At 37.9% G+C, this 21,755-nt stretch overlaps 1 protein-coding gene across 1 annotated transcript in view; it reads right to left on the reverse strand.

The window, feature by feature from the left end:
• Positions 1-3,015: 3,015 nt before the first annotated feature.
• TMEM135 (transmembrane protein 135) overlaps positions 3,016-21,755 on the reverse strand; it is a 180,757-nt gene continuing 162,017 nt past the window's right edge. The window contains exons 9-15 of the mRNA XM_080598275.1: positions 19,949-20,018; positions 14,271-14,438; positions 11,093-11,156; positions 10,254-10,330; positions 8,505-8,603; positions 6,998-7,065; positions 3,016-5,426 (exon numbers count right to left, since the gene is read on the reverse strand). Of these exons, the coding sequence (XP_080454401.1) occupies positions 5,294-5,426; positions 6,998-7,065; positions 8,505-8,603; positions 10,254-10,330; positions 11,093-11,156; positions 14,271-14,438; positions 19,949-20,018 (679 nt within the window). The 3' untranslated portion in view covers positions 3,016-5,293. The remainder of the gene's footprint in view (positions 5,427-6,997; positions 7,066-8,504; positions 8,604-10,253; positions 10,331-11,092; positions 11,157-14,270; positions 14,439-19,948; positions 20,019-21,755) is intronic.

The raw sequence follows: 21,755 nt of genomic DNA on the forward strand, positions 1-21,755 counted from the left end.
AATAAGAGGAAAACAGTGCATTCAGAATACAGAAACAACCCCCGTTTTCGTCCTTGACCTCGTGTGGTCGGGTGTGTTGTGACCTTCATGCAGTCCTGGGAACAGCCCCCTTAGTGCCTGCTCCGACGGCTATGGCCATATATCCATGTCTCTGCTGTGGCAGCTGAGGGGAAAAACTTCGATCGAATTCCACTCACTGGCTTGAGAAGATTAATTGCCCGCCGGGACTTCAAACCAGCTTCTTCCACCACGGGCAAAGCCTTGGCATTAATATTTAAAATTCTTGTGACCTCCCTCTCTTTTAATGAGCAAGCGGAAAACTCCCTGGCCTGTGCCAGGAAAAAAAAAATCCTCCAGATCAAAGTGGATGCTAATTCACGTTTGTTCCTTGCTGTGTTCAAGGGAGCCTGTTAGTAAAATGAGTCTTGCATCTGAAGGAGATGGAAGGACAAAATCTACCAGCTACAAATGGTGAGTGCTATGCCTTGAGCGACACAATCCCATTTCCATGTGGCTAAAGGCAGAGGTTTTGCCAGTTTGTCAACAATAGCAATTTTATTTTCCTTATGGGGGAGAAAACATGCATGCCTTAATATAAATGTATCTACAGGAAACTGAAATAAAATATTCAGTCACTTCTGAGAAGAAAACTCGTGATATGTGTAGCCCAAAGGTAAGAGTCAAATTCTTCTGCTATATCCCCAAATGAGTGGGAGGAAATTTATTTGTTTTGTAAAAGGAAGAAGCTTGTAAAAGCAAGACCCCCACCTGCAATCACCTCTGGTGGATTCCTCCTGGGGGACAGCAGTGGGCGAAGCTGGGAAACACGAGCCTCCTTCATGACACTTGCTGCTTAGAAATGTGGATCTGGAAATGGAAACTTCCAAACCAACGGTTAGGCACAAAGCTACGTCCACCAAAACGACTCCACGTGCTCCAATCAGGTGTTGCTACATACTGCCCTCTCTCTGGTCCTATCTTTCTTCTGTGCTACAACAAGGATTCACAACCCTTGTGCTGGTGCAAAAAGCCCTGATGCCCTGCTTCTGCTCCATAGTTGATAAAAACAAAGTAAAGGCTGTGTACACGTCACCAATTTTCTTGCTCTCTTTTTGTGCCTATACCCATCCCAGGACCACCTGGCCAGAAATATTTTCTGCAGGCACAGTTAGAAATTGAAATACTTCTACACAGGCTGTCCTGAATTTTTCGTTCACCAAGCATAGGTGAGCTGAAACGACAGACCTGTCGGGGATGTCACCGAGCATTTGGAATGAAACCCTTCCTGCTACCTGAAAACACAGAAGTACAGTGGCCTTGGTAAACAGAAGGGAAACTCTCAAAGGAGAAAAGGACCAACCTAACAAACTTCCAAAAATGGAGTTTTACTGACAGTTTGGTGAATTGTCCAATCTAAGATGGCTGGGACCATGGGGAATGAAAGGGTCCCGGGTCTGCAAGATGAGAGATTGCAGGAACCTACCAGGAGAGCAGGTTGTCCACAATAAGGAACGCATCTTGGCTAACTGTTGTTCAGAAATTATATACAGGAAGGAACATGAAGCTTCTTGACCATGCAACAGAAACTGGTATTTTCTAAGAGCACCTTGCCAGGAGATGCCTTTTGCAGAAGACCATGCTTCTGAGATTGTCCTGGAGACCCAGGTGTGAGAATACAAGGAAGCTCAAGCCTTTACCTCCAGCAATGAAATCACTCCATCTACACTGAAGTAGTTCAGACATTTTATTTATCTTCCTCATGAACTGAGATGGCATTATGTATAAAAATGTGTCATTTTAGGTACCTTTGCTTTTATTACTGGCTTTAAAAGTCAAAACTTCTACTGGTAGAAGTATCTACTGTGCATGAATCCAGCAAATCTGCACTAATTTCAGCCTTGTGCTAGAATGAAAATGATTCTATAAAAAAAATCCTCTTTAGTGGATCTCGGATGTCAACACCTTCCAGTCACCTCTAGCAAGGACTGGAAAAAAAGCAATGGTCTGCAATGAGAGCAATCACATGTGGTCTGAAAACCCGCTGAAAGATAGCAGGCAAAGAATAATAGTGAGTATCCATCCATCAAGTTAGAAACTACAATGAAGGGGATTTCTGCAAAATATATATAACGCAATATTAAACACTAGAAGAATCATAGAACATGCACAAATGACCGCAACCTTCCCTTTGGGATTTTGCACATGTATTTTAGTTGCTGCCAGAGCCTCTTTGCCAACCAAGGGAAGCAGTGAAAGCCTGCCTGCACTGGGTCTCCCTGCCTGCTAAGAGCAGTAGGGACAGCTATGGCCATTAAATCCTCAGAAGAGCCCTGCATGCAAACAACATGCAGCTCTTTCCTCAAGAAAAGGTGAAAAAATAGCCCATCACAGGCATACTGGCTTCTGAATCCCATGAGCCACGGGAGATGCTGCTGCTCTTGAGATGCCTGCAGGGAGGTCAGCACCACCATCCCGCGCAGCCTCCCTCCAACAAACCTCCATCTGAAGGAACTGTGGTGTCTCCGTTTGACCCGTGCTTCCCATCATCTCTTGAGCAAGTCTCCCCCAGTACTCCTCTCTGCAAAATCAACTTCTTTTGCAAGGCGTTGGGTGCGATCAGGCATACCCGTCATATGATCAGAAAAAAAATAAAGCCGTGCCATGTCAGGTGGTAGGAAACATCACGGTGTGAGTCACATGAGGCCCAACCATCTGGCCACATGGTAAAGCCAGAGCTGGAGGCGTGCTTGATAACTAGTTATGTGGCTTTCTCTGTTTAAAAGAGAGAGATTAAATGGTGTCAACTAATATTGTACAATTGTCCGTGAAAGTACAGAGCTGAAGTTGTCAGATGAACTGCTTTTGCTTTACCTCTTCACTTCCACTGGGCTTTATATTTTGTAAAAAATAAGCACAACTTTAACGGTTGGTCACATTCCTAGCATTCCTTAACCAGAGGAAACTTCACTCTTGATCTCAGATAGCTTATTAACAACAACATTAACAAAATGTCACTTTTTTCAAGCAGCAACAGTTTATTATTGGGAAAAACATTAGGACTTTATTTTTTTTCTTACATATACTTGATTTGAATAAAAATAATTTAAGTTTTTTTTTTTTTTTATATTACATGAAAATAAAACAAGGACTGTGAATTCTGGAAGCAAGAAAACTTAGACAAAACTTGTTTAGCTGCTGAGATGTAGTACTTGCATTTTTTTAAACTCAAATAGAGAAACAATCACAATTGTCATTCCAGTGAAGAAAATTAATCCATTTATAAAATATTTTGAAGTCTGAGAACAGTATATAGTTACACTAGAAAGTATTTATAATATATTGTGTGAGTTCTAACATATTACCTAAAATATATAACTTTTCAGACTTTACATGGTCAAATATTTTAGACCATATTCCAGTGGAAAAACACTACAAATTTTTTACGATCCTCTTAAACTTCTTGCTGAATTAACTTTTATTTCCTTTTGAGGAATTTTAATATAATATTTCAAGCAATAAAATATTGCATACAAACTAGCTTGTAGAATTGTATTCGCGCTAACTGGACAACTGCTGTTTTAAAGGTTGAAGCACCTTTAGAAACAATGATAAAGCATCACTGTTGCAGTAGCTGATGAAGAAGCAGATTTTGTGCACAGACTGGTACAATTTTCATGACATCTCTGTAAATCCAATAAAAATTACTGTTTAGTCAGTAACAGAAAATTAAACTAATGGCAATTAAAATATGCGTAAGGCTGGGGTAGGATTACAGTGTTACAAGACAAGGATTCTATTAATTAATCCAATTCATATTATCTGACAAAGACTTCCAACAGAAACACTGATTACTTCTTTGTTTTTCTTTTTAAAATACATGCAACCTACTGTAATTTTTATTCCCTAGCTTGCCATGTGTCTTTTCAGTTGAATGTGAACATAGTTCATCTTTCCATTAAGTTCTAAGGTAGCAAACACCATTCAGCATCACCTGAACGGACTCTAGTTTAACAAAAAAAAAAAAAAAAAAGGCCCCAAAAGCAAAAAGGCAATTAGCATGTCAAGGTCTTGCTTTAGAACACAAACTATTATCTGTAGAAATATATGCAGGGTAAAAATGAGATGGAATTTGAATAGGTATTTATTTGCATTGAGTACTATATTAAGTTTAAAGTAACTGTCACAGTCACGGCTGTCTGATGGGCCAACAGAAAACCATTCTCCAAGTACAAGGTAAAAATACTATTAATGTGATCGTCAAAACAATCTAACCTCAGGGGTCAGTTCCCTTTTAAAGGCCACTGGAAATGCTAGCTGGTATGCAGCTTGACAAACAAGCCAATGCCATCTAAATGGACAATGTCAAGCCCTTTAAAAATAAACATTTAATTTCAGGATATTTTGGAGGATTTTTTTTGTTTTGTTTTGTTCTTGGCTTTTTTATTTTTGTAACCGTCTGCTGTTTCCAGCACCATCTCGGAGGCTGAAACATTTCATTCCTTCCCCTGCCTGTTTTGTCATTTTCCACTTGGCAGATACAAACCACCACACCCTGCTGCTCCTTATGGCGCACAAGTCACTGGTATTGCCTTTTTATTTTCCTTGTCTGTTATCCATACCGTCACTGGGATTTACAGCCCTGGAATGTGATTTCTGCACTAATATGCTTTTTCTTTTTTTTCTTTTTTTTTCCTTTTTCTTTTTTTTTTTTTTTTTACTAAGGAATGCCTTACTTTGCAACCATAGCTCTGTAAAAATATTGTCTTTTTAAATAATGAGTGGGCAGTGGCTCGTTTCAGATAAATCAGCGACGCAATTTAGAAAGACAAGGAGACATTTTTACCAGACTACAATAGTTTTAAGATCAGGAACAATTCTGGACCTAACCTATGCTTTATGTCTTCCTTTCTAAACCCAAAATTGCTTTTAGTTTTACCAAGAAATATTCTACTGGTCTGGACTATAGAATTTTTGAAATTATTATGCATATTTATGTTTTATGTATGTTTTACTTCTCTAAATATATTACTCATTTGTTTAATTCATTCAGGAATCTACCATACTGTCAACCAACTACAGTAACCCAGAAATATATGCTGTATGTGGAAGGGGCTTAATCACTAAGCCACACTTTCCTACAAAGCTCCAGTATTTTTGATTGGTAAAAAGCATTTCTCATTGAAATAATACTGAAGTGGAGCCCAAGCCCTCCTCCATATATATGACTGTTAAGTTAATTAACTTTTCAGGACAAAACGCTGATCACATTCAATGACAAGATATACTATCATCTTCAAGATAGCTCCAGAGGTAGCTCTGGTGGTACAACAGTGTATCTCGGGTCAAGCTTAGGTGTGAAATCCTTGAAGTTCTTAGATGCTTCAGTACCAAATACATCTAAAACTTTCCTGTTCATCAGAGCAAACCTGAAAAATGAGAGAGTGAACAGATTATTCACTTAAACAAAAAAAAAATTGCTGTTAAAATTATTTCACTTCCATGAAAGACTATCCAAATCTTTGAAATGCAGGCTTCAGCCTATACTGTTTACAGATCGCAAGTTTTTCACCTTGGGCAAAAAAGACGTGAAAAAATACCTTTGACAAATCTGATCACTAGTGTTTTGAGTTGATACGCTTTATATAGCATGACTTATGCAAAAGGAAAAACTTTTAACACCACAAAAAAAGCCCAAACAAACTATACTACTGTCTTTTCCACTCAAGCGGAACATAACCTGGCCATGCCTGTGTAAGTCTGGATAACAATTTAATGGGTGTTACAACCTATTTCCATCTCTTTACTCTTCAAAATTGTTGAGTGAAAGACCTTCTAAATGTCAAAAATAATCTGCTTCTATGGAGAGTGTCAAAATTACTATTACAGGTATTTGCTTCAGAGGAAATAAATGAGCAGAACTGAATTTCTCTTCCCTCTCCTCTTTCAACTAAAGCAATCTTAGAATTAATACGAGAGAAAAATGAAGCCAAAGTTGGACATCTGCACTGACATCATCCACCATATCATGTTTGTACAGCCTCAGAGGTTGCCTGCGGATTGCCTCCAGGCATCCCAAGGAAAGCTTCCCACCATGTCTAGCAATGTATTAAGTCACCGAATGTCCAGCTAATAGTGTGCTGTGCCATGGGGTGTGTAAGTTTAACATGCTCCAGGGACTTGCCTCTGATTTCTCTTCTATTTTTACAGTCTGGACAGAGACAATCTCTTCTCTATGCTGTCCCTTAAATCACAGTACGTTGCATCGAAAGGACTGAAAGGAACTCTCAGGTTTATCCAGACGTTACCTTTTTTACCATTCACAAACTGATCTTCACCATGATTTGGATGCCTTGGTTCTGCCATATAGCATATCCCTATAATAATGCACACTTCACTAAACTGTATTTTTATAAATCAATTACAGCAAAATCTATTTTAAAAGGTAAGCACTTTAACATTAGAGTGTAAATTCTTGCTTACCACTGAAAATTTTTCATTAGGTTTTCCTTGAAAAAAATCCTTTCCTAACTGAAATAGATGTTCTATAAAAAAAAATGTTGAATCTTCAAAGCACTCATAAGAAATATTCAGATATTTCTATTAATACTTTTAAACATGTAGAAATACCATGTTGTAAGCCACTGAACGTATTAAGTGATTTCTTCAATTTCTGTATTTGTTTACTGGATTCTTCATATTCCACTGAAATCTGAAAGCATTCCACCGTTCCAAGTCAAAACAGATAAAAAAGCCTTCTAGTTAAACTCTCATCTGCTGAACAGTCTTAACCACATTTAAGTCTTTGCTCCTGTCATTAGAGTAAATCAGCAGTTAAGAACTTCAAGTGGACTGGAAGCCACTTGAAAAGCAAAGTAAATACACAGGAAATTAGCCCATATGTACTGCTACAGCTATGCTGTTGACAGCGAATGACACAGAAAGTTGAATGTGATCAATGGTATGTTTAGGCAAGCCATAACATACCCCAATTACATACCTGCCCTTCGTTAGTCGTAAAAGAAATTTCCAGTATGAAGGTCTCAGATTCTGAACTTCCATGACAGCCTGCAAGAAGAATAATCTGTAAGAGCCAGCTGTGCAAGGGTCAGGGGAGAGAGCCTCATCTGGTACATTGCATTGCCAAAAGCAGTGATCATTAAAGGATGGCTACAGAAACATATATATATATGTTATATATTATACACACATATATAAATTCCTCTTATGATTCATAAAAAACTAAACTAAAAGCAACTGTGATCATCCAACAATGTCCAACACTAGCAGCAGATAAACTGCTCACAGCTGCATTCAATGCTCCATATGAGCACCACCAGTAGATACTGGCATTCCCAGAAGACTATCTTTCAAAAGTGGTGGCAATTAATTTAGATCTCATTGTTGTGTAGAGAAAGCACAAATAATTCTAATCATATTTTGTGTACTCACCTTTACATATCCCTTTCCATATCTGAAATAATCTATTTGACTACTTTTCCATCTCACTCATGCATATAGTGAGGAAAAAACTCCTCAGTATAGATCCCTTTGCTAATTTCTCCCTCCTTCCTCCCCACTAAACCTAGTAATTTATTTCAAGTCTTGGATTCCTTTTTCAACTAGTCATTAAGCAATGAAAAAAAAAAAAACTTTCCTCTTTCTTCATAATAACTTTATTTCTTTTAGCTCCATGTGATGATCCTTGCCAGCAGTATTTTGAGATCTCAATGTCACAGACTGTCTGGCACATCCCCAGTACTAAAAAATATTAGTTTACTTTGACATTAGAATGAGAAATAACCCCAAATAAATGGAAGCAATGAGGAGCAGGAGTAGTGGATCTCTTCTGTTAGGCACAAACAGCAGAAAGCTGCTTTATGTTTTTCTCTTTATTGAGGGGCAGAAAAACTGATTTCATTTTCTAGAAGGGGGCAGATGTAGTGGAATAGTGTAGACAGTAATTGGGTGCCACTGAAAAGGAGATTTTATAGTTAATGCAGCCAATAACAGGGCTGAAGATAAGAGTACATAATTGACTTACAAAGGATAAAATAGCTTGTTTCAAATGTAGGACTTAAGATTTCCTTGCTAATTTTTGCAGATTCTCTCAAACAGCTAACTTTATTTCTTTTAGTTGAGAGGGAAAACTTCCCTTTTTTAAAAAAAAAAATGTAATATTACAATAAATTGTTTGCCTCCTTGAGAAATGGTATTTTCATATGCTTGTGAAAGTCCCTACATTTATATTCATCTCCTGGGTCAATGTGTTTTGAGATCCTTTCCAAAGAATTCAAAGCTTTGCATAACGTATTGAGTTACAAACACATGAGAAATTTGAGTCACAGAAATGATCTTCCCACAGTGACACTCAAAAAGTCCTGATTCACAACATCTTGCTGAAATTACTACATGATATTTCTCCTATTTCACTGTATCCTCATTCCGTTCAACATTTCAGTTAAACTCGGAGAAGTTCATATGCTACTCAAAGACAACATACTTACTGCCTGAAAGCATATTGACGTAGAAATGGCATAGATGATGCTGTCCGCATGAGGAAAATAGGGAACCTTCCCTGCTTCAATGCCTTTGAAGTATATCGTCTATAAAGATAAACAAAATACTCTGAACAAAACAAAATAAATTTAACGTAGCTTTTTATATTTATTATACATTTTCAAAGTAACAGGCCAACATTACTAATCTATGCCCATATAATTTTGTATATGTCCATAAATGTGTTATTAATTGAGCTTGCTTAAAGAAGTTATCCAAGATCAATAGAACAAATGGCTATCAATGCACAGAACAAGACTTAGCAACATCTGGGGTGTTAAAAGGGTAGTATAGATCTTAAAGATAAAAAAGGGAAAGTTTGCTATGTTAAATTCTTCATTTAAAAAAAGCAGAAGAATAATACAATAACTATTCCAACAAAGTGAATATTCACTGTTCTTAAACAGCTTGAAATCACATACTTTTATTTCTGAGAAAACATGTAAAGTTTATTTTCCTGAGCACAGCTTGACCTTCCAAAGCAGCACACGCCTCTTTGGTCAGTTACCCTTGGCTTGCGTAAGACAATAAAAGTAGTTTAAAAAAAAGGAAAGAAAGAAAGAACACACAGCACTTTTCTTATTTCACTGCAGCCACAATGTCTCAAACTCTAGAGAAAACCATCAGCAATACAAGATACTATTTGTGTTTTTTTTCCATCTGATATTCCAAAAGTCAATATGGACAACTTAGAGTTGCTTTTATGCAACCATTATGTGAACTACCTTCAGAGCTTAAGTCTAGGATTACAAGGAACAGGAATAAGCAGAGTATAACTTCCCTTTTCTGTTTAATTTTATACGTAAAAGAAAAATACATTCCTTCCTTTTATTCTTGTTAAAATGAATTCTGCACCCATAAAGGGGATGGATAAATATTACTAGGGAATGAAGCCCTTGAGGTCTGCAGGAGAAAGCTTTGTGATTCAGGGATGACGCATAACAGGAGAACACTGTCAACTTATTCCAGTGTTGCTGCTGGGGAAATAACCAGGACTAAGTCTTGATTTTATGGAAAAATCACAGTAAGAAATCAAAAGCTGGTTAGCAAAGTATAATCAACATAGAAAACTCTACAAACATTCTTAATTTTTTTTGCCCCTACAGGCTCCCAATTTTAACAAGTTCATAGAAATAATTCAAACCGGATAAATGGTAATTAGAACAAAGTTCTTTGCAAAGCCGGGAATTCAATCAGCTGAAGCATACTGACAAACAACTTCAGCTATAGACTAAAACCTAAGCTATTTTGAGTTATCTTAGATTGCTGAATGCCAAAATTAGGGAACAAAGGCAGGAAGTTAAGCTGTAGCTTTTGGCAATAAATCTGCAATTAAGGGCTACTTTTGATTTATGTTTCTGGCAGAATAGACAAAATCCGCATTCTTGAAACTTTTAGATTGAAAAATCTGCAAAAGCTACAAAGCAAAGAGCTATCAGAAAAGATTACCAAAAATCATGGAGAATATACATGAAGACCAGAGTATAAAGACCTTTTAAAATGAAACACAGAAAGGAAAATAAGAAAGAAATGAGACCACAGAATGGCACTGCCACTCAGCGTGTACCTACTAAAACACAGCACCACTATACAACTCTGTATTACTCTGCAATGTTCTGACAAAGCTTATAAAGTTCATTTTCTGCCTTGAAAAAATATATACAATAAAGAGCTCTGTTACAAGGTTAACATCCTACCTCTACTAATTTGGATGCCAGATACATAGAGATAGTAGTACTTTTGTAGAACATCATAGAAATTCCTGCTAGACACCCTGTAACAATTAGAAAACACAAGCATTATTAAGATTGTGATTTATTGTTGCTGTTGCCGTACATCAGCTCAACAGATGTTGCACAAGGCGATGCTTTTTTTGCTACAACAAAGTTCAGTGATGTTCCTGTATTGCCTATCAAAATATGGTTCGTGCCATTAAAAAAAAAAAAAAAAGGAAGAAAAAAAAAGGAATTTTGAAACTGTGAAACAAGACTGTAGCTCAGTGATCAGGAGCACAGCCTCAAATTTCCTCTCTCATCCCACAAACAAGAGAGACCTCTGAGGTTTCACCAATGCAATAGGTGCACAAACAGGAGGGAAGGGCCTGCAACACTACACATATTTTATTGGAAAACAATCCTTCTTCAGATTCAGTTGAGCTCATCCTTTCAAATGTGTATTCTGTCACATATAGAAGAGCCAGTATTTGAACCTCACATTGATACGCTTAGAAGATAAAGGATAATTTTACATTTGTGAATACAATAATTTATTGTCCTTGAAGGTGAACATAAAAAACAGACCGTTTGACTTAATTTACCTTACAATTTTAATAAAAGACTTTATTTGAAAACAACTGTAACATTATTGTGTGTTTCACTACTTGAAACACCACCAACGCAGCCTTAATGTATACAGTACTATTTTTATCACATAATTCTGGAAAGAGAACAGGAGGACAGACATTCAGTTATGTGCATTACAGAAATACTTGCAGAATCCCGACACAGGCAATATGGGCTTCTTATCGTGGACTCACCAGCTACAAGTGCATGAAGCTCATCATCTAGGTTTCGTACCCAGCGCAGGAAGCAACTAGTACCCTGTAGGTGAAACAGCTGGATTAGCCCAAGTTATTTCTCTTTCAGCATTCACAGACTGGAGATATCCTGCTGTAAACTAGTAATACAGCACACAGCATGAATTAAGGATATAGCGTGACAATACCCATAATCCACACTACCTGAATAATTTGATATTTAGTTGTTTACTTTTTCTGTTCTTTTCAGAATCAGAGAGCAAAACAATTTAGTTTAAAATAACAATCTAATTCACGTGTGTTCAGAAAAGCTAAACTTGAGAACATCTTCATTTGCTCTAGTTGTCTTGACTCTCCCATGAGAAGTCTGTCACATCCTTTGCATTGTTTTTTCCAACTGTTTTGGAAATCCATACTTTGCTGCCAAATTTTATCCCTGGTAAATTTCTGTTTGTTTCCAAATAGCTGGAGACTTGCTTAGCAGGGCCAGATCCAGTGCTGATGGCACTGGGACAACATTATATAATTCTGCATGTCGGCCTGCCGACATCTACTTTGATGTATGTGTCAGCCTTTTAATCCATCTAATGTGTGTTTTTCATGGAACAAAAGAATAATTTATATTGGAAGAGATTTCTGGAGATCATCTGGTCCAACCTCCAGGTCTCATTAGAGCAGGTTGATCAGGAATTCATCCAATTAAGTTCTGAGCAAGGACAAAGACCACATAGCCTTACCAGGCAACCTGTTTCAACGTTAGGCAACCCTCACAGGAAAAAATATTTCCTTATACTTCATCAGAATTTCCTGTATTTCAACTTGAATCCATCCCCTTTCATCCTGCTACTGCATAACTCCAGGAACAGTTTGTCGCTGTTTTCTCTGCACCCCCCAGGAGGCATAAATAGCAGTGAGATCTCCCATCAGCCTTTCCTTCTCCAGCTTAAAACCTGGTTCTCCCAGTCTCTCCTTGCACATCAGGTGACCCAGTCCTCAAATCAACTCAGCAGCCCTCAGGTGAACTCACTGCGCTAGTTCAGGTTGTAACAGGAATAGTGCAGCCAGCAGGACCAGGGAGGTGATAGTCCCCCTGTATTCTTCTCTGGTGAGGCCGCACCTGTGCTCAGTTTTGGGCCCCTCACTACCAGAAGGACATCGAGGCTCTGGAGCGTGTCCAGAGAAGGGCTACAAAGCTGGTGAAGGGCCTGGAGCACAAGTCCTATGAGGAGCAGCTGAGGGAACTGGGGGTGTTTAGTCTGGAGGAGGCTCTGGGCAGACCTTATTGCTCTCTGCAACTGCCTGAAAGGAAGGTGTGGGGAGCTGGGGGTCGGCCTCTTCTCACAAGTAACTAGTGATAGGACTAGAGGGAATGGCCTCAAGTTGCGCCAGGGGAGGTTGAGGATGGATATTAGGAGACATATCTTCTCAGAAAGAGCAGTCAAACACTGGAACTGTTTGACCACAGAGGTGGTGGAGTCACCATTCCTGGAGGTGTTTAAGGAAAGGGTAGATATGGTACTTAGGGACATGGGTTAGCGGGCAATATTGGTGGTAGGTGGACAGTTGGACTAGATGATCTTGGAGGTCTTTTCCAACCTTAATGACTCTATGATTTCCAAGTCTTGAACAATACATTGAAATGAAAAAAATACAGAAGAAGAAAAAGTCTGTGTCCCAAAATTGAATTACAACAGTCAACTTTACTACTCAAATTTGAGTAGTAAATTTACTTTTTAAATCTTATTTTAAAAAAGGAAACCAGGCTACCATAGCTGACTTATTTTTTATAAAACCTTATTTGCTATTTGCTGACAATAATTAACAGTAAGGGGAACACAAAATATTAATAGTACAGCTACTGCAATTCTACAAAAGCATTTCAGACTGCCCTCGGGGACAAGATTGACTTTTTTTTTTTCTTTTAAAGTAAGGCAGAATATAATTCCTTTGGGTTCAAAATGCATCAAGAAACATTTTGGCTGTGATTCAATCTTTTGGACTGATTAGGATCTCTATTGCCCTACATGCTTAACTCAAACTGGAAGAAAAACATAATGCAACCTAAATTTATGGAATGCAAACAACAACAGAAAGCACCTACTTAATAAATTACAAATAAAGGTCAGAGTATTTGACCCTCATAAAATTAACATCCATAGAACTAAATTATACTTCAGCTGTAGTTGGAGGTTTTAAAACAAATCAAAATCATTTTAGTTTTTGCAGTTTAAATACTTTTATTCTCTGGAGGCACTTTTGCTAAAATTTGAGCAACAAACTAATTTTCAAGTAAACTCTGAATAGGCCATTTACACTTTGACATCAAAAATTTTAAACTCGGTAACCTTAAAAATTCTTGTGTTTCAATCCAACCGCACTTTAAGCAAGATTCTGTTTTGCTTATATATAAGATTTTTAAAAAAAAAATCAGTAAGTAATGTTCACCCAGAATAATACAGAATTGTCTTAACTTTGGAGAGAAGTGAAATGGCAGTTGAAAAATTACATGTGTGATTAGGAACATAAAAGCGCAAAAGCCGCTTCAGCACTGCAGTATGTAACATACTCTCCCTTACAGCATGTGTTTGGTTACATTCTGTTTGGCATTAATACACATAATTCAATTAACTTCAACATTGTTGAATGAATGTGTATCAGTTCACAATCTGTCATCTTATAATGGTGCAGAAGGGTCGATTTCCAAGTGGTAAGTGCTATGTCTCAGTTGCACATGATGTATGTTCTGCAAGCTCCTGCTATTTAGCGTCAAGTAAGGATTCCGGAGACATTTGAGCCAAAAAATCTGCAAATGGCATCTCTTTGGCAATAATGCTGTTACTGCAGTCATCACTTGTGTCTGCATGAAAATGTTTCTGTGTAAAAGAAAGTCCCTTTGAAATCTGAATTCACTTTCTCTGAAGTATGCCTATCTCCTGATACTGATGTCATGCTTCAAAATGTATCTGGTTTATCGAGAAATGACAGAAGAAATAGAAGGAATGGAAGATCTGTTTGCTGTTTATGGTTTGATTATCACAACGCTACAGAATTTGTCAGTGCCATTCTGTAGAAACCAGTGTCAGTAACATGAAGTGGCTAGACTTTTTACCTCATCCTGATGTTCTGAAAAGCAAAATAAAAAAAGTGGCATTCGACACTCTGTATGTTATAAGCTTACTTTGTATATACTGACAAAAGATCCCAGGAAAGCTCCAAGCTGGAAATTTTCCTTGTTGTAGAAGAGTGAAAGTAGCCGGGATGGCTCTGTAAATAGATGCCGGAAGGTGGATGGGATCCGAAGGCAACACTGGATCAGGTAACCAATGCTAAACATCCTAATGAAGCCCTAGAGAGAACAGGAAGAAACCACAAATTAAGAGGAAGATAAATAAAAAATGTCTACAGAAGTACTTATTGACAGCGAGCAGTTTAAAACCCATTCTGCATATACTACAGAAAATGCATTTCCATCTTCAAACTTTTTTTTCCTGTCCTGATTCTCCAGTAAAACAGCAAAAGCAATAAAATCATAAACAATTGACTCTCCTTTAGTTTGTATGAATATCTCATAAGCCTCAAAGGACAAACCCTATTTGTCTTCTGCTCCAAAATTCTGTCCTTTGAAAGAATCCTGGTGTCTTCCAGCTTACTGACCAGCTTTTAACCACAAACGGGTACACAGAGGAAAGTAATGTAGTGGGAAAAAAAAGAGCACTTTTACACTCAAATGTCTGGAGAAAGCACTAAAGCAGTAAAATTCCACACAAAATAAATTTCAGAAAGTGGGAGAATTAGAAATCGACCCTGATGGCTTGGCACATGCTCACGTACTTTCCCTCAACCAAACTGGAGGCTTCGGGAAGTGTGCAGCAATATAAAGTACAGACCCGAAGGGGAGATTTTGTCCAGAAATACTGAAAAAAGATGATGTGGGTTCAGATGATTTTTTCTTCCTCTTCCACCTCAGATATGAATCTGCTATTTTATATCTCATCACAAAACTACATTGACTGTTTCTTTCCAAATCCTCTTCCCCGGTTTCGTGTAACTTCCTCCAAAGCTTCCTATCATCATTCTTACCCTGTGGCTGAACTTCTTAGAGAATTCTGAATAAAATCTATCCATTGTTTGGACGGAAGATACCTCATCTGAAAGCTATCCGACTGCCGTGCACTCGTCGTTGGCAAATAAGGCAGGACCCAATGCTCATGATTTCTCCAGCCCATTTTTCAGAGCGTACTCAGGGACACTCAGATAATTGTAGAGACAGTGGCCTCAGTTGAGCAACCTTTCCAACTCAGAAACTCCAAACATTTTTGCCTCCTGTAGAACTTTCTAATGCATCATAAAGCTCATAAAACTATTCTGGTTAAACATCCAGTAATAAACTTCTTGAAACAATTACTCTCCCTGACAACACTCAATAAGTGTTTACAGGAATCAAGTGGAAGAAACAATTTTGTGTCATTTGGTGATCATATCATAGAATAATAGAACGGCTTGGCTCAGAAGGGACCTTAAAGACCATCTGGTTCCACCCGCCTGCAGGGACACCTCCCACCAGCCCAGGTTGCTCAAAGCCCCATCCAGCCTGGCCTTGAACACCTCCAGGGATGGGGTATCCACAGCTCCGCTGGGTTCCAGTACCTCACCACCCTCTGAGTGAAACAGCTATGATCCAATAGCTATGCATGAAAATTTTCCATTTCTTCTTCTACTACTTTTAAAGGTACGTAAATTGTATTTACTGAACAGCTACTGACCCAGTGTTTTGTGATCATGTAATGAAAATGCTGACTGAAAGGTATGTATGGGTAGGCAGAGTTCTAAGTGCACTGTGAATTTTGTGTAGTTAAAATGTCAAAGTTAAGATGAACATAAATCCGCACCTCAAATGAAGACGTAATCTAGCATGAAGTACACAGCCCTCGTCTTGAAAAAAAAATTAAAAAATAAAAGAGATGATCACAGTACCAGGTACCATTATATAAAAAGAAAGTCCTAAAAATACCAGTTATGATCAAAGCCCAATGAGAACAAACAACAATAAGGTACATTTGATTTTTTTTCCTGGCTGTAGGAAAGACCATTCAGATGGGATGAGGAACACCACATTAGGACACACTTCAGTTCCAGCTGGCAAAGAGTCAAATATATACCCGCCATTTTATTTTTATGAGTTGCAAACTTAGAAGTGCTGAACTGCAGGATTAAGGCTTAGTTTTGATGCACAGCAAGCAGCAGTAAGTAGTGCACAAAGTCTTTCCATTTAGCTCATTAAATCAACCAGGCGAATACATATCACATATTTATAGGTGCTTTTCAAAGTCACAAAAAGTATTACATTTTAGATCATGTAATCAATGCATGATATTGTTACTTTTATCTTCCATAAAAAGACCTCAAATAATAAAGGAGGTAGGAAACTGTAAAGTGTATGTAGGAAACCATAATAAACTTAAGTGAGATAAGTAAACCCTGCTACAAGCTATTTCTCCACTGAAATTTAAAATTGGGTCTCAGATCAGCCAGATGTAGCAGCACAGTAAAACTACATATCTGCTAAACTCATGGAATAATTCTTTTGAGAAATATATTTCTTAGAAAGTTAATAATACAGTCAAGATATTGGCTATAACTCACATCCAGATATACACATGTGCACATAAACGGAGTCCAGGAACATACCAAAACCGAGTCAACCTGTTGCAATGTACTAGGAATTAGTTAAGTTATCTAAAATAACTCTGTTCACGTACAGAAAAAAAAAAATCTTTATACTGGGTATACAGTAGGCCATGTTCAATCAAGAGACAGAATATCCAGCTACAATCATTAGAAAATAATCTCATATTCATTTTGGTCATATTCCTCATCGGGTACCTTGTGTGAGCCACCTGTTATCATCTGCAGCACTGACAGAAAAAAAGCAACTGCTCCTGGCTAAGTTTTCCTCATTGTAATCAATAGGAATCACAAAAGAAAAATACAGTTCAACTGCCTCCGTTAGCCTGTCAGGCTCACCTCAAGCATTTACAAAACCAAGGTATTTTGCATTGCACGTATTCAGAATCAGAAGGGAAGCTGATGAAATCAGGTGTTAACGTCATTATTAGACGCTACATAAAAGCTATCATGTATTATGTCCACTACTAATGTGCACTGAAGTATGAAGCAGCAGAGAAAGCGCATGCAATGGCAATTAAGCACAGATATGATATTGGGAAGACAAGATGCTCAACGGTAAGGGAATATATAGTACAGAGGGAAAATTTTGGCAATAAACAGCTCATCTGATCAGTATCAGATTAGAAACCCCTGTTACAGAACTAGAACTACAACACCATGATTAAATTGTGCCTCCAGACAGTTATTACTGGCTGACTGCAAGTAGAGCCCTTGAGAGAACTGAACACGCTTTCAGAATCTTGGACCTTTAAAAACCCAAATACATAAAAATAACACTTTTCCCTCACATTTTAATAAAAACCAGTCAGAGAAATGCAGGAAATTCAAAGATCTGACTTCATTGGTATTTCCCCAGTTATATTATTGCAGTCAAGAATGATTTATACTATAATATTATACAAGACTGATACAAGTATGAAGTATAGTTCAAATGCATAATTGATTTCTCTACAGAGATAATAGCCTTTGAAACTATTTTTTTTCTTCATTTTTAGTCAGGTCAAGATTTATTTCTGCTCCAATGGGAGCTGAACGCTGGGTTTTCATTATAGCTTCTCCCCTCATCCCCCCGGGTATATGAAATGTGAACAAAATGATGCTGAATAAACAACTGAAGTGGACAGACAGTTCTGAATACCCCCTTTAAAATTTTTCCTGTTCTTCTCATCATTAACATGTCTCCCTTTCCCCACCCCCAAAAAACAGTAAGGGGTGTAGTGTGGGCCCAGTCTGCTGTAATTTGAGGAACTCTCAACCTGAAATGAGATTTGGTCCCTCCACTAGAATGATTCAACACTATTAACTTCTATTCCTTTGTCACCCTTCTATTTCAAAGGCACTTCAAACTCATTGTATTCCGTAATAGCAGAATCACCTTTCTTCTTATTTACGAAGTCACAAGCAAAAACAATCTTCTAGAAGATTAAGACAGTTTTCCACGGAGAAGAGGTATCAATTCTATTACTAGTACACAAAGAGAAATCCCTATGTTTATTCTAGCAGTGCTTCTAAAATAATATAGGGTTATGAGGGTACTGATAGATGCATACCCACATGGTGCTGAGCTTGAAAAAATCAACACCCTAAAGAAAAGGCACAACCCATGAATGAGATAGCAAATGGACTGAGACAGTGGTGAGAGGTTGAGAAGAAAAACCTAATTTGATGCAGCAAAGTTTCACAAACCTATCCAACTGCCAAACCTGTAGCACTCTGTAGATCTATTACCATGCAACCAGGAACCAAAAGATCCTAGGAAGTTGGGCACTATTTTTACATTTGTGCGTATAATGCTGACTTATCTTGACGGTTGTATGTGGGTGCCACCAATAAGAAATGTAATATAACTTACTGTTTTATAGAATAAATTATTAAGCAAAGAATTGTATGGAAATAATCCACTCTAGTCTCATATACCCTGTAACTGCCTTTTGATTGCTGTCTTCAGTTAGTCCCTGAACAAGACCTTTCTATACTGAAGCCATGCAAAATTTTTGCTAATACCTTGTGTGCCATTACAAGAGATAAAATGCAACAGCTTTCAAGACAGGCAAATTCTGAACAGAGTAACGGTAAATAAGGTGGTGGGTGATTCCTCCTCCTAGTTCCAAGGCCAAAACAAAATTATTATTTTATTCAAGTTTTTGTTAAATATATAATACCTACAACAGAAAGGTGACAAAACTACGCTAAACTGTTTGTGAAGGCTCTACTATCTTTTCTAATCCTAATTCGGCAGAACACTTAAGCACTGTCTCAGATCCCGCCAAGTTCAGTGCAACTTATATATATGTTACACAGTGGTATGCTAATATACTGCAGTGTGAACAACACAGAATGATACACTACATACAAATACTTAATGTGCTAGATCTCTTCTGATGGTAAACATAACCACACCTCTTCTGAGATAACATAAACTGCATAAAAAATTCTTAAAAATTGTCTTTCAAAATAAAGCATCTGAAAATGCTCAAATCAATTTCTGCTGCTCCATAAATAAAAATTAGTAAATTATTAAGAGATCAAGATCTTCTGTAGTCTAAACAGCTCTGAAAAAAGGCATAGCAGGTGGTACCACCTGTGCCGATCTAACGCCAGCCAAAACAGCCTCCTCTATACAGCACTCCTCTGAAAAAATATGCGCTGATCCCATTGTAAAGGAGGACAAATTATGCCACTGGGCACGGCTAGCTCTTCCTGTGCACAGCAACTGGGAGCAATCTCTCATTACCCTGACCCCTTAAAATAAACGAATGGGAGAGTGAGCCCAAAGCCAGCCCCAGTGTGCCAGACACGCACAACTGTATGCACGCTGCTGCTGCTCTGCCTGCCGAAGCAGCACATTCCAGGTGCTTTATTTCGGGTGGAGTCACAAGTGGGCTCAGCCGCGAAGTGCATCACATAGTTAAACAAGTTCCTGGCTCACCAGTCCATTTCCCCCTGACACATTTTACTTTATTCATTCACTTCAGCTAAAGATGAGAAAACTTTAACCCCTGTCCTATCCTAAATTGAGAAAATCTGTTTTCAGGCTTGTCACATTTTCATTGGAGAAAGAATGAGTAACAGGCTCCTTTCTTATTTCCGAAGTATACATTTTTTCTGACCAAAGACTTTTACCCTGTGTTTGCCAGAGTTTGTCAATCTAACGTCTTCTGCACTTACTTTAATACAATATGAAATGCAATTATCTTCATAGTGTTTACAGCATCTATGCCTTGGGCCATGTTTGCACCTGCAAAAAGCACAATGAAACACATATTAACTTTTAGCTGTTTTCAGTGTAATCAACAGGAGACTTCATAAATTTTACTTGCCTAAAAATACATAAAGTGTTATTTTCCCACCACAATTTTTCCCATTACCTACTGAAGGGCACTGTGAGCTTTTATGATGCCATAAAAGGACAATAAAAAGAAACAATGCTCTCGTTGTGCACCAGAAGTGTCTGAACACTTATGTTGATCCAATCTCTTTTCTTGCCATGCCATACCTATAAATACAAAATTAAGCAACAAATTTTCTGCTTCTCAACAAGGAGAAGCTATGGGACAGAACTCTAGTTGGATTACCCTTCCCGGTCTGTCTGCACTCCATGGTTCTGGAAGCATATTTGACTGAGTATCTGTGTCCTTACATTTTTCATAGCATTTTAAGGTCTATTGGAAGGCAATATAGACCATACAAGTGCACAGAGATACCCAGTGAGACTTCCTTCAATTATAAGCATTTCACTACTGGGTAAATTCTCCTCCTGCACAGATTTTTGTGTGGCTCTTATTTCAGACTGCAAATTTGACCTTCAGCATATAAAAGAGACTGGCTTGGGATGGTGAGATTCATGGATTATGCAGTTGTTAGCCCTGTATTATGTAGAATTATAAAGAAGTAATGTCATACCAGGTCTGAACATTATATTTTGCTATAGCCAAGTATGCAAGTTTTAATACGAAATAAATTACACAATTTATATACTGTGCCAAATATCTTGGAAGTTTTGAATCATGTACTATAAAGTCTAATGGCTATAAATCATCTGTGAGGTCAGTTTATGTAGCAAAAATTGTAATGAGAATGTGATCAGGTTACAGGCATTTAGACTCAATTATTTTGAAAAGAACCATGTGGAAGAGAAAGCTGTGAGAGCATTAGGACTCAAAATTGGAAGTTTTCTGAACATCTGAGTAGGGAGTTTCAAAACCTTAAAGAAAACATATTCTTCTTCACACACAGTCCCTCAATCCTAGTATTTAATCCTAGTGGAAGAGCTATGAACTAACAAACTGAATATGGAGTATTTAAGACAAAATAGTTATAAACAACTCAGCTAAAAGAATCTGTGCACAGCTCACAGCTTTTTCTCTTTGTAGATTTTTTTTTATCTAATACAGTCTTGCCTGAAAAGCCACTGCTGATTTCCCTCATATTTTTCAAGTTGAAGACACAACAAATCATAGGAAGTCCCCCCCTGATGTTGGCCAGCTCATGTTAGCTCATTATGCGAGCAAGTAAGGTAAGCCACTACACACTGCACTTTGCAGACTTCTTTCTTGTGCTTGAGTAGAGAAAGATCTGGCCATAAATAAGATCTGGCTCCTGAAGAAGTCAGTGGAAGTGAAGTCACAGGTGTGACATGATCAGATCCCCACTCTATTTGTAATGCCGCTGTCCCTATAGCAAGTGTCTCCTCGTGGTACCGAATGTGTCTGAAGCAGACAAATCAAGCACAGCAGAAGCAGAACATTTGAACGTGCCAGCCTGAAAAGCTGTCTGATGTCACTTCTTTAAGCTCATAGTAAAGGACAGTAAATTGCATTCTGTAGACAGGAAGGAACCGATCTTATCTAACTTCAGATGTCGTAGGTCTGACCTCGAGTAAAACAGTTGTAGATTCACTTTTGCTTGGGAACTTCCTGACAGAGGAGGCAGGCCCAGTGTTATGAGTCCTGCTCTTAGGCAGTACTACTTTATG

This window comes from Anser brachyrhynchus (genome assembly GCF_964034855.1).
Source record: "Anser brachyrhynchus genome assembly, chromosome: 1".
NCBI lineage: Eukaryota > Metazoa > Chordata > Aves > Anseriformes > Anatidae > Anser > Anser brachyrhynchus.